Below are 10248 nucleotides of genomic sequence, written 5' to 3'. Positions count from 1 at the left end.
CAATTTTGTCAAATTGGCTTTAAAATTACATATAATTTGTAATACTACCCAAAATATTTCGTAAATTGTACGTTGACTGAATATTTTTGAAATCATAGCTTACATTTTCATTTGCCGGAAGCATAACATTGTAATGAGCTCCACAAGACCCAGCATTATGCAGATGCAGAACTATCGGCGATGCACTCACTGTATACGGTTCAATCAAAGAAGTAACGTAAGCATTTCGTCTCTTCTGCAGAATATATATTCTTCTTTTTAATTTCAAACTGATTGCAAACAGTGTGTCTGTAACGACGGGACCCCTCATCGTAGTAACGCTACAGATAACAGTGCAGATGTCAAAAGTGATAACGTCGCCGAGTGATAACGTCACGATCGGTTCGTATGTGAGAGACAAATCGTAGAGGCACAGAAAAGCCACAAGTTGAAACCTACAGATTCCATTCTACAAATTTACACTGATTAACAGTGATTTTCTATTCGATATTTACCTTAAATCTATATTATATTGCTCGTTAAACCTAGTTATACCGTGCATATGCTAAATCTAAATTAAAACCTAGTGTGAGTACAAATTGATAAAACCTAAATAATGCTTAGTGCTAATGATTGTTACTCAACTTAAATATAGTACGGATAATAGCAGCTTAGTGGATATTACGATTCAAGCAACTCCACTTCTAGAGACAGAACACCAAATTTGTAAGTTGTAAATCTAAAAATTATAATTGATTATTCTAAAATAAAGGTTTGGTTGCAGCTAAAAGCTCACACACAGAAAAACGTGTTGCTCAATCGGAGTTGGTATGTAACGATATTTCTAAAAGAAATGTTGATTAGGCAGGATGGCTGGAAACTTAGCTTCGATCGACGCATACGGTGCAGCATCGATTCGACCACGACTACGCAAAATGCTCTTCTCGTCCAGAAAGGGACACAAAGTGAAGATTGAGCTGCATTTGTCCACGGTGGCGTGGCGATTTTCAGGTGATCCTTGCGACTTGATAAGTATAGCGATTTCCTCTGCATAAAATTCATTTTGAGCTGTTTTGATTAGCGCTTCTTCAGCTCGCCGGAGCTCGTCGCTGGTGAGATTACCGAGTTGCAAATCCTGTTTCATTAAACGCCGACGAAAATTATCAATGCCACGAAAAACATATGCGGCCACGCGATGCATTTTAGTCCAGCGATTGAACCTTTCGAATACCATATTCGGCGCTAAATGTACTGCGAGAAAGTGGGTAGGACGAAGTTCTTCCTCAGTCGGAACAACTATTCGCTGCTTAGGCCACTGCTCTTCAGGTTCGTACAAGAATGCTGGTCCTCGGAACCAGGGATTTTCTGCTGTCACATGTGGTAATTTATTCCACTTGGTGGCTAGATCGGCCACATTCTGCTTACTTGGTACCCACCGCCACTCCGATTGGTGTGTCGACGATAGGATCTCCCCAACTCGAACTGCGATGTATTTATGGTAGCGCCGATGGTCAGTAGAGCGAATCCATGCGAGTACCGTACTCGCGTCGCTCCAGCAGTAGCGTTGACTGACTGTAAAGGTGTGATGTTTCTGGATAGTTTCCATTAGGCGGACGCCCAGGACCGCTGCTCTGAGCTCGAGTCGAGGTATTGATAGAGTCTTGAGCGGCGCTACCTTGGTTTTAGCTGCTCCAAGCGCCACCTCTGCACCACACTCGGATTCCAAACGGAAGTATACCGCACAAGCGTACGCGCTTTCGCTTGAGTCAACGAAAAGGTGAAGTTGCAGATTGGAACGTTTCGTCGACGAACGAAAAAAACAGCGCGGTATGCGCAGCAGGTCGAGCTGTTGCAGTAATTTCACCCAGTGCTGCCAGCGCTCATTGAGATCTTGCGAAATTTGCTGGTTCCATCCTATTCCCGCGGCCCACAGCTCCTGGATAAGGATTTTGCCGTGAATAAGAAAGAAAGCGATGAGACCCAGTGGGTCGAAAAGACTCATCACCACTTTAGCTACTTCGCGTTTGGTAGGAATATAGTCGCGATCCAAAATGTATTGAAGATCATCTCGTGTACTAAAGGAATAGATGAATACATCTTCTTTGGGAGTCCACCTCATCCCCAACACTGACTCGGGCTTGCCGTCCCGCACAAGGTGCAAGTTTTTTGCATTTTCCTCAGCCACTTCGCCTATTCTTTGCAAAACGTCTGACTTGTTAGACAGGAAGCGCCGGAGAGTGAAGCCTCCTTTCGAGTGCACCAGCCTGACCTCGTTAACTACTGCAATAGCCTCTTCGACAGTCTCGAAGCTGTCCAAATAATCGTCCACGTAGTGTTTGTTTTTTATTGCTGCTGCGGCTCGTGGATAATCGCTGGCGAACTCATCTGCGTTAATGTTTTTCACATATTGCGCTGATGCTGGGGAACAGGATGACCCGAAAGTGGCGACGTCCATTATATAGATCTGAGAAAGATCTGTAGTGCGATGTCGAAATACGAAGCGCTGGGACTGGCAATCTGGGAAGCGTATTTTAAGTTGATGGAACATTTCCATGATGTCACCCGTCACCGCAACTGGGTGCTGGCGAAACTGGCATAATACCATCGGAAGAGGGGTCAATAGATCGGGCCCCTTTAAAAGCCGAGAGTTGAAGGAAACATCGCCTATTTTTGCTGCTGCGTTCCAGATCAGACGAACCTTGCCAGGCTTCCTGGGATTTGTTATAACACCTAGAGGAAGATACCATATGCGACTGGGTTCAACCGAGGTCAATTCGGTCAAACTCGCTTGGTGGGCGTATCCTTTCTTTTCGTAGTCCACGATTTGTTCACGCACACGTTCTAGAAGGTCTGGCTCTCGTTGAAGTCGACGTTCCAATGCCTCCAAACGTCGGACGGCCATTGGGTAGCTGTCGGGAAAATTCGGGCTGTCCGTGTTCCACAGCAGGCCTGTTTCGTAGTTCGGTCCGGTAGGCGTGCGCCGAGTTGTTTCTTGCAGCAGTTGTACGGCACGTTTCTCGTCGGCTGACTTCACGATCTGACACGAATCAGTAACTCCTGCATCTTCGAGGGTGAAATAATCACGAAGCTGCTCGTTTAGTTCGTGATCCCGATCGGAAACCGTTCCCATGTGAAACCCAAGAAGCGCCGATTGGGATGATTTGTTTGGAACATATCCATAAACGCTCCATCCTAGGCGACATTTTGCAGCAACCGGATGTGTTTGTCCTCCTTCGCGTAATTTTAGGGGAACGCACAACCTCAAATTGTCCAGACCGATAAGTAATTTAGGTTCAATCGTATCATAGTCGTCGAGTGGGAGGCCGCGCAGATGGGGAAAACGATTCGCTAGATCGTGATACTTTAAGCTTTGAGTCGGCAGAACCAGACGACTAACTGTCCTAGCGTTGAAGAGAGAGTATCGTGAACTATTGCTTTTACCAGAAATGTCGATTTGCACACGTTGTGACTTTGGCTCGACCCGTGTTACATTTGCAGTCCACTTCAGTGTTAGCGGTTCCGATTTCCCATTAGCACCAAGCCGTCTTGCAATAGATTCATCCAGGAGAGTATAGGATGACCCCTCGTCAATAAAGGCGTAAATTATTTCAGAGGTATTGTTGCCATATAAAATAACAGGGAGTATGCGGAAAAGTGGCCACTGTAAATCTCCAGAGGTTACATGGCTAGATGATACGTTTATTCGATCAGAAGAAGGGGAGGAATGCAAAAGAGTATGGTGCTTCTGTCGGCATTCATCGACACCACAACCATGCCAGGATCTACACGGCCATTTGCCATGACTATTGAGACACGTTCTGCAGAGTCCTTTTTGCTGTACCAGCTTCCAGCGTTCATCCACGCTCGCGATGTTGAACTGCTGGCAATCTGCCACTCGATGACCTACTCGCCCACACGATAGGCACGGCTTGCCTGGCCTAACACTGCTTTTGTTACTAAGCGTCTGTGCTGGCTTTTCATCCGCACAATGGGCTTGAACGATTACCGTATTTCCTCGGGGTTTGCTGTTCCTATTTTCATTTGGCATGGTAAACTTTGGTACACTATAGCCCGGAACGCTAAAGGAAACTTCGCTTGCTGATGTCACCAGTCCCGACATAAACTCACCAAAGGTGTCAAGAGTTGCAATTTCATGATGATTTTTATAAACTGCCCAATCAAGGCGCAACGAGCCGGGTAGCTTTTCTACCAGTTCCTGCAACAGTACAGGGTTCGTAAGGTAATTAGATTGCTGAGCTGCCTTGAGATGATCCACGAGGTTCTGCACAGCAAGACCGAAGTGTATAACCGTTTCTAGTCAATCCTGCCTCGGCGGCGGAATTTGGTTGATTTTGTTCAACAGCGATCTGATGAGGAGCTCCGGTCGTCCAAAGAAGATACGCAGAGTCTGAATGACGTTCGGTACACTACCTGGCAAAAGCAATCGGCTTTTCACCGACTCCAGGGCGTTTCCTTTCAAGCACCGCTGAAGCCGCACTAAATTTTCCGCATCCGAATAACCGCAGGTCGCTGTAGACTGCTCAAAATTACTTATGAAGATAGGCCAGTCTTCTGGATTGCCACTAAATACGGGCAGGTCCTTTCCCAATACCTGTCTCGCGGCAATTTGCGTTTGCGTCAGGGTTCGTACTGAGGAGACGGGATCCACTGGGTCTTCGGGAATCGGGTTAACACCAAGGTTCTGCTGATTTCCATCTGATCTTCCAGTTTCCTGTCTATGTAGCCAATTTTCGACCTTTTGCTTGGAATTCACAACCGAATGACCTCCATTGTTTGCTTCTTCCATTCGATGCTCGGAATTAATAACAGAGCCTCCATTACTTGCTTCTGCCAGCTGCCGAATAACCACCTGTCGCTTCTCTAGCGATTCTTTTAGAAATTTGTTTGGGATCGGAAGTATGGCAGAGAACAATTCCCCACAAAACTGCCAGTCCTGTAAACGGGTGGACTCGGCCGAGGATGAGATGTTACCCCAGCGATCATTTTCACAACATATTTTTAACAGTTCATTCATAGTTATGGATTCCATCATAGCGCCGAAGGCTGTAAAAAGGTTTATATTTTCTACTACGCTTTGTATTGTCAATATTCGTAGATCATGTGAAAAACTTTCGTTTCCTGTTAAAGCATATGAGATGGAATTGAACTGACAGCTGCCATCTCCTGTGATAGGAACTTCAATAAAATTTTGTAATATTTGTTCTGTATATGGAGTATCACGTGAATGAAGAAATATTAGGGTACCCAACGTATTTTGGACCCCCTCAACAGCTGTACATAATTTGGACACTTACAGCAAAATCAAATGGAAGTGTCCAAATTATGTACAGCTGCTGATGGGGTCCAAAATAGGTTGGTTACCCTACTTGGGACTGATTTCTCAATATATCGCAAGTGTATTTTAAACATCGCTCATAAAGTTTTAGTTCAGTTTTAGCGCTTTCAATTATGTCTACATCGTTTAATCTATATCTATAAAGAAGGATTTCTGTCTGTCTGTCTGTCTGTCTGTCTGTCTGTCTGTCTGTCTGTCTGTCTGTCTGTCTGTCTGTCTGTCTGTCTGTCTGTCTGTCTGTCTGTCTGTCTGTCTGTCTGTCTGTCTGTCTGTCTGTCTGTCTGTCTGTCTGTCTGTCTGTCTGTCTGTCTGTCTGTCTGTCTGTCTGTCTGTCTGTCTGTCTGTCTGTCTGTCTGTCTGTCTGTCTGTCTGTCTGTCTGTCTGTCTGTCTGTCTGTCTGTCTGTCTGTCTGTCTGTCTGTCTGTCTGTCTGTCTGTCTGTCTGTCTGTCTGTCTGTCTGTCTGTCTGTCTGTCTGTCTGTCTGTCTGTCTGTCTGTCTGTCTGTCTGTCTGTCTGTCTGTCTGTCTGTCTGTCTGTCTGTCTGTCTGTCTGTCTGTCTGTCTGTCTGTCTGTCTGTCTGTCTGTCTGTCTGTCTGTCTGTCTGTCTGTCTGTCTGTCTGTCTGTCTGTCTGTCTGTCTGTCTGTCTGTCTGTCTGTCTGTCTGTCTGTCTGTCTGTCTGTCTGTCTGTCTGTCTGTCTGTCTGTCTGTCTGTCTGTCTGTCTGTCTGTCTGTCTGTCTGTCTGTCTGTCTGTCTGTCTGTCTGTCTGTCTGTCTGTCTGTCTGTCTGTCTGTCTGTCTGTCTGTCTGTCTGTCTGTCTGTCTGTCTGTCTGTCTGTCTGTCTGTCTGTCTGTCTGTCTGTCTGTCTGTCTGTCTGTCTGTCTGTCTGTCTGTCTGTCTGTCTGTCTGTCTGTCTGTCTGTCTGTCTGTCTGTCTGTCTGTCTGTCTGTCTGTCTGTCTGTCTGTCTGTCTGTCTGTCTGTCTGTCTGTCTGTCTGTCTGTCTGTCTGTCTGTCTGTCTGTCTGTCTGTCTGTCTGTCTGTCTGTCTGTCTGTCTGTCTGTCTGTCTGTCTGTCTGTCTGTCTGTCTGTCTGTCTGTCTGTCTGTCTGTCTGTCTGTCTGTCTGTCTGTCTGTCTGTCTGTCTGTCTGTCTGTCTGTCTGTCTGTCTGTCTGTCTGTCTGTCTGTCTGTCTGTCTGTCTGTCTGTCTGTCTGTCTGTCTGTCTGTCTGTCTGTCTGTCTGTCTGTCTGTCTGTCTGTCTGTCTGTCTGTCTGTCTGTCTGTCTGTCTGTCTGTCTGTCTGTCTGTCTGTCTGTCTGTCTGTCTGTCTGTCTGTCTGTCTGTCTGTCTGTCTGTCTGTCTGTCTGTCTGTCTGTCTGTCTGTCTGTCTGTCTGTCTGTCTGTCTGTCTGTCTGTCTGTCTGTCTGTCTGTCTGTCTGTCTGTCTGTCTGTCTGTCTGTCTGTCTGTCTGTCTGTCTGTCTGTCTGTCTGTCTGTCTGTCTGTCTGTCTGTCTGTCTGTCTGTCTGTCTGTCTGTCTGTCTGTCTGTCTGTCTGTCTGTCTGTCTGTCTGTCTGTCTGTCTGTCTGTCTGTCTGTCTGTCTGTCTGTCTGTCTGTCTGTCTGTCTGTCTGTCTGTCTGTCTGTCTGTCTGTCTGTCTGTCTGTCTGTCTGTCTGTCTGTCTGTCTGTCTGTCTGTCTGTCTGTCTGTCTGTCTGTCTGTCTGTCTGTCTGTCTGTCTGTCTGTCTGTCTGTCTGTCTGTCTGTCTGTCTGTCTGTCTGTCTGTCTGTCTGTCTGTCTGTCTGTCTGTCTGTCTGTCTGTCTGTCTGTCTGTCTGTCTGTCTGTCTGTCTGTCTGTCTGTCTGTCTGTCTGTCTGTCTGTCTGTCTGTCTGTCTGTCTGTCTGTCTGTCTGTCTGTCTGTCTGTCTGTCTGTCTGTCTGTCTGTCTGTCTGTCTGTCTGTCTGTCTGTCTGTCTGTCTGTCTGTCTGTCTGTCTGTCTGTCTGTCTGTCTGTCTGTCTGTCTGTCTGTCTGTCTGTCTGTCTGTCTGTCTGTCTGTCTGTCTGTCTGTCTGTCTGTCTGTCTGTCTGTCTGTCTGTCTGTCTGTCTGTCTGTCTGTCTGTCTGTCTGTCTGTCTGTCTGTCTGTCTGTCTGTCTGTCTGTCTGTCTGTCTGTCTGTCTGTCTGTCTGTCTGTCTGTCTGTCTGTCTGTCTGTCTGTCTGTCTGTCTGTCTGTCTGTCTGTCTGTCTGTCTGTCTGTCTGTCTGTCTGTCTGTCTGTCTGTCTGTCTGTCTGTCTGTCTGTCTGTCTGTCTGTCTGTCTGTCTGTCTGTCTGTCTGTCTGTCTGTCTGTCTGTCTGTCTGTCTGTCTGTCTGTCTGTCTGTCTGTCTGTCTGTCTGTCTGTCTGTCTGTCTGTCTGTCTGTCTGTCTGTCTGTCTGTCTGTCTGTCTGTCTGTCTGTCTGTCTGTCTGTCTGTCTGTCTGTCTGTCTGTCTGTCTGTCTGTCTGTCTGTCTGTCTGTCTGTCTGTCTGTCTGTCTGTCTGTCTGTCTGTCTGTCTGTCTGTCTGTCTGTCTGTCTGTCTGTCTGTCTGTCTGTCTGTCTGTCTGTCTGTCTGTCTGTCTGTCTGTCTGTCTGTCTGTCTGTCTGTCTGTCTGTCTGTCTGTCTGTCTGTCTGTCTGTCTGTCTGTCTGTCTGTCTGTCTGTCTGTCTGTCTGTCTGTCTGTCTGTCTGTCTGTCTGTCTGTCTGTCTGTCTGTCTGTCTGTCTGTCTGTCTGTCTGTCTGTCTGTCTGTCTGTCTGTCTGTCTGTCTGTCTGTCTGTCTGTCTGTCTGTCTGTCTGTCTGTCTGTCTGTCTGTCTGTCTGTCTGTCTGTCTGTCTGTCTGTCTGTCTGTCTGTCTGTCTGTCTGTCTGTCTGTCTGTCTGTCTGTCTGTCTGTCTGTCTGTCTGTCTGTCTGTCTGTCTGTCTGTCTGTCTGTCTGTCTGTCTGTCTGTCTGTCTGTCTGTCTGTCTGTCTGTCTGTCTGTCTGTCTGTCTGTCTGTCTGTCTGTCTGTCTGTCTGTCTGTCTGTCTGTCTGTCTGTCTGTCTGTCTGTCTGTCTGTCTGTCTGTCTGTCTGTCTGTCTGTCTGTCTGTCTGTCTGTCTGTCTGTCTGTCTGTCTGTCTGTCTGTCTGTCTGTCTGTCTGTCTGTCTGTCTGTCTGTCTGTCTGTCTGTCTGTCTGTCTGTCTGTCTGTCTGTCTGTCTGTCTGTCTGTCTGTCTGTCTGTCTGTCTGTCTGTCTGTCTGTCTGTCTGTCTGTCTGTCTGTCTGTCTGTCTGTCTGTCTGTCTGTCTGTCTGTCTGTCTGTCTGTCTGTCTGTCTGTCTGTCTGTCTGTCTGTCTGTCTGTCTGTCTGTCTGTCTGTCTGTCTGTCTGTCTGTCTGTCTGTCTGTCTGTCTGTCTGTCTGTCTGTCTGTCTGTCTGTCTGTCTGTCTGTCTGTCTGTCTGTCTGTCTGTCTGTCTGTCTGTCTGTCTGTCTGTCTGTCTGTCTGTCTGTCTGTCTGTCTGTCTGTCTGTCTGTCTGTCTGTCTGTCTGTCTGTCTGTCTGTCTGTCTGTCTGTCTGTCTGTCTGTCTGTCTGTCTGTCTGTCTGTCTGTCTGTCTGTCTGTCTGTCTGTCTGTCTGTCTGTCTGTCTGTCTGTCTGTCTGTCTGTCTGTCTGTCTGTCTGTCTGTCTGTCTGTCTGTCTGTCTGTCTGTCTGTCTGTCTGTCTGTCTGTCTGTCTGTCTGTCTGTCTGTCTGTCTGTCTGTCTGTCTGTCTGTCTGTCTGTCTGTCTGTCTGTCTGTCTGTCTGTCTGTCTGTCTGTCTGTCTGTCTGTCTGTCTGTCTGTCTGTCTGTCTGTCTGTCTGTCTGTCTGTCTGTCTGTCTGTCTGTCTGTCTGTCTGTCTGTCTGTCTGTCTGTCTGTCTGTCTGTCTGTCTGTCTGTCTGTCTGTCTGTCTGTCTGTCTGTCTGTCTGTCTGTCTGTCTGTCCGTCCGTATGTTCCTTATAGAATCGAAAACTACTGAACCAATCGGCATGAAAGTATACATGTAGAGGTTTTTTGGGGCCAGGAAAGGTTTTAGTGATGGTTAGAAACCCCTCCCCCCACTAAGATGGGGGGCTCCCATACAAATGAAATTCAAATTTCTGCATAACTCGACAGCTAATCAAGCAAATAGAACAAAATTTGGCATGTGGGTGTTTTCGGTAACAAGAATTTATTCTATGGTAAATTGAGACCCCTCCCCTCTTTATAAGGGGAATTATAATTCCTCTCCTCTTTAAAAGGGGGGGGGCTTCCATATAAATTTCCTCATAACTCGAGAACTAATCAAGTAAATGGAACCAAATTTGGCATGTGAAGGTTTTCGAGGGCAAGAATATTTTCTATAGTAAATTAGGACCCCTCCCCACTTTAAGAGGGGGGGCTCCTGTACCAAAGAAACACAATTTTCCTCATAACTCGAGAAGTAATTAAGCAAATGGAACCAAATTTGGCATGTGGGTGTTTTTGGAGACAAAAATTTTTTCTATGATGAATTGGGACCCCTCTTCGTTTTAGGAGGGGGGATCCTATACACATGAAATACAAATTTCCTCATAACTGAAGAACTAATCAAGCAAATGGAACAAAATTTGGCATGTGAAAGTTTTCGAGGGCAAGAATATTTTCTATGGTGAATAAGGACCCCTCCCCACTTTAAGAGGGGGGCTCCTATACTAACGAAATACAAATTTCCTCATAACTCGAGAACTAATCAAGCAAATGGAACAAAATTTGGCACGTGGGTGTTTTTGGAGACAAAATTTTTTTCTATGATGAATTGGGACCCCTCCCCACTTTAGGAAGGGGGCTCCTATACAAATGAAATGCAAATTTCCTCATAACTCTAGAATTAATCAAG

The 10248-nt window shown here is 46.5% G+C and overlaps 1 protein-coding gene across 1 annotated transcript; it reads right to left on the bottom strand.

Annotated features, from left to right (window-relative positions):
• Nucleotides 1–823: 823 nt before the first annotated feature.
• On the bottom strand, nucleotides 824–5014 carry LOC128746057 (uncharacterized). The gene is made up of 2 exons (XM_053843107.1): nucleotides 4436–5014; nucleotides 824–4195 (listed from the first exon to the last, which is right to left on the bottom strand). Exons 1-2 carry the CDS (start codon nucleotides 5012–5014, stop codon nucleotides 824–826), a joined length of 3951 nt encoding a protein of 1316 aa, XP_053699082.1.
• Between the last annotated feature and the right edge of the window lie 5234 nt (nucleotides 5015–10248).

The sequence above is a fragment of the Sabethes cyaneus genome, chromosome 1, assembly GCF_943734655.1.
Source record: "Sabethes cyaneus chromosome 1, idSabCyanKW18_F2, whole genome shotgun sequence".
In the NCBI taxonomy this organism is placed as follows: domain Eukaryota; kingdom Metazoa; phylum Arthropoda; class Insecta; order Diptera; family Culicidae; genus Sabethes; species Sabethes cyaneus.
This window is presented reverse-complemented; position numbering and strand designations above follow the sequence as displayed.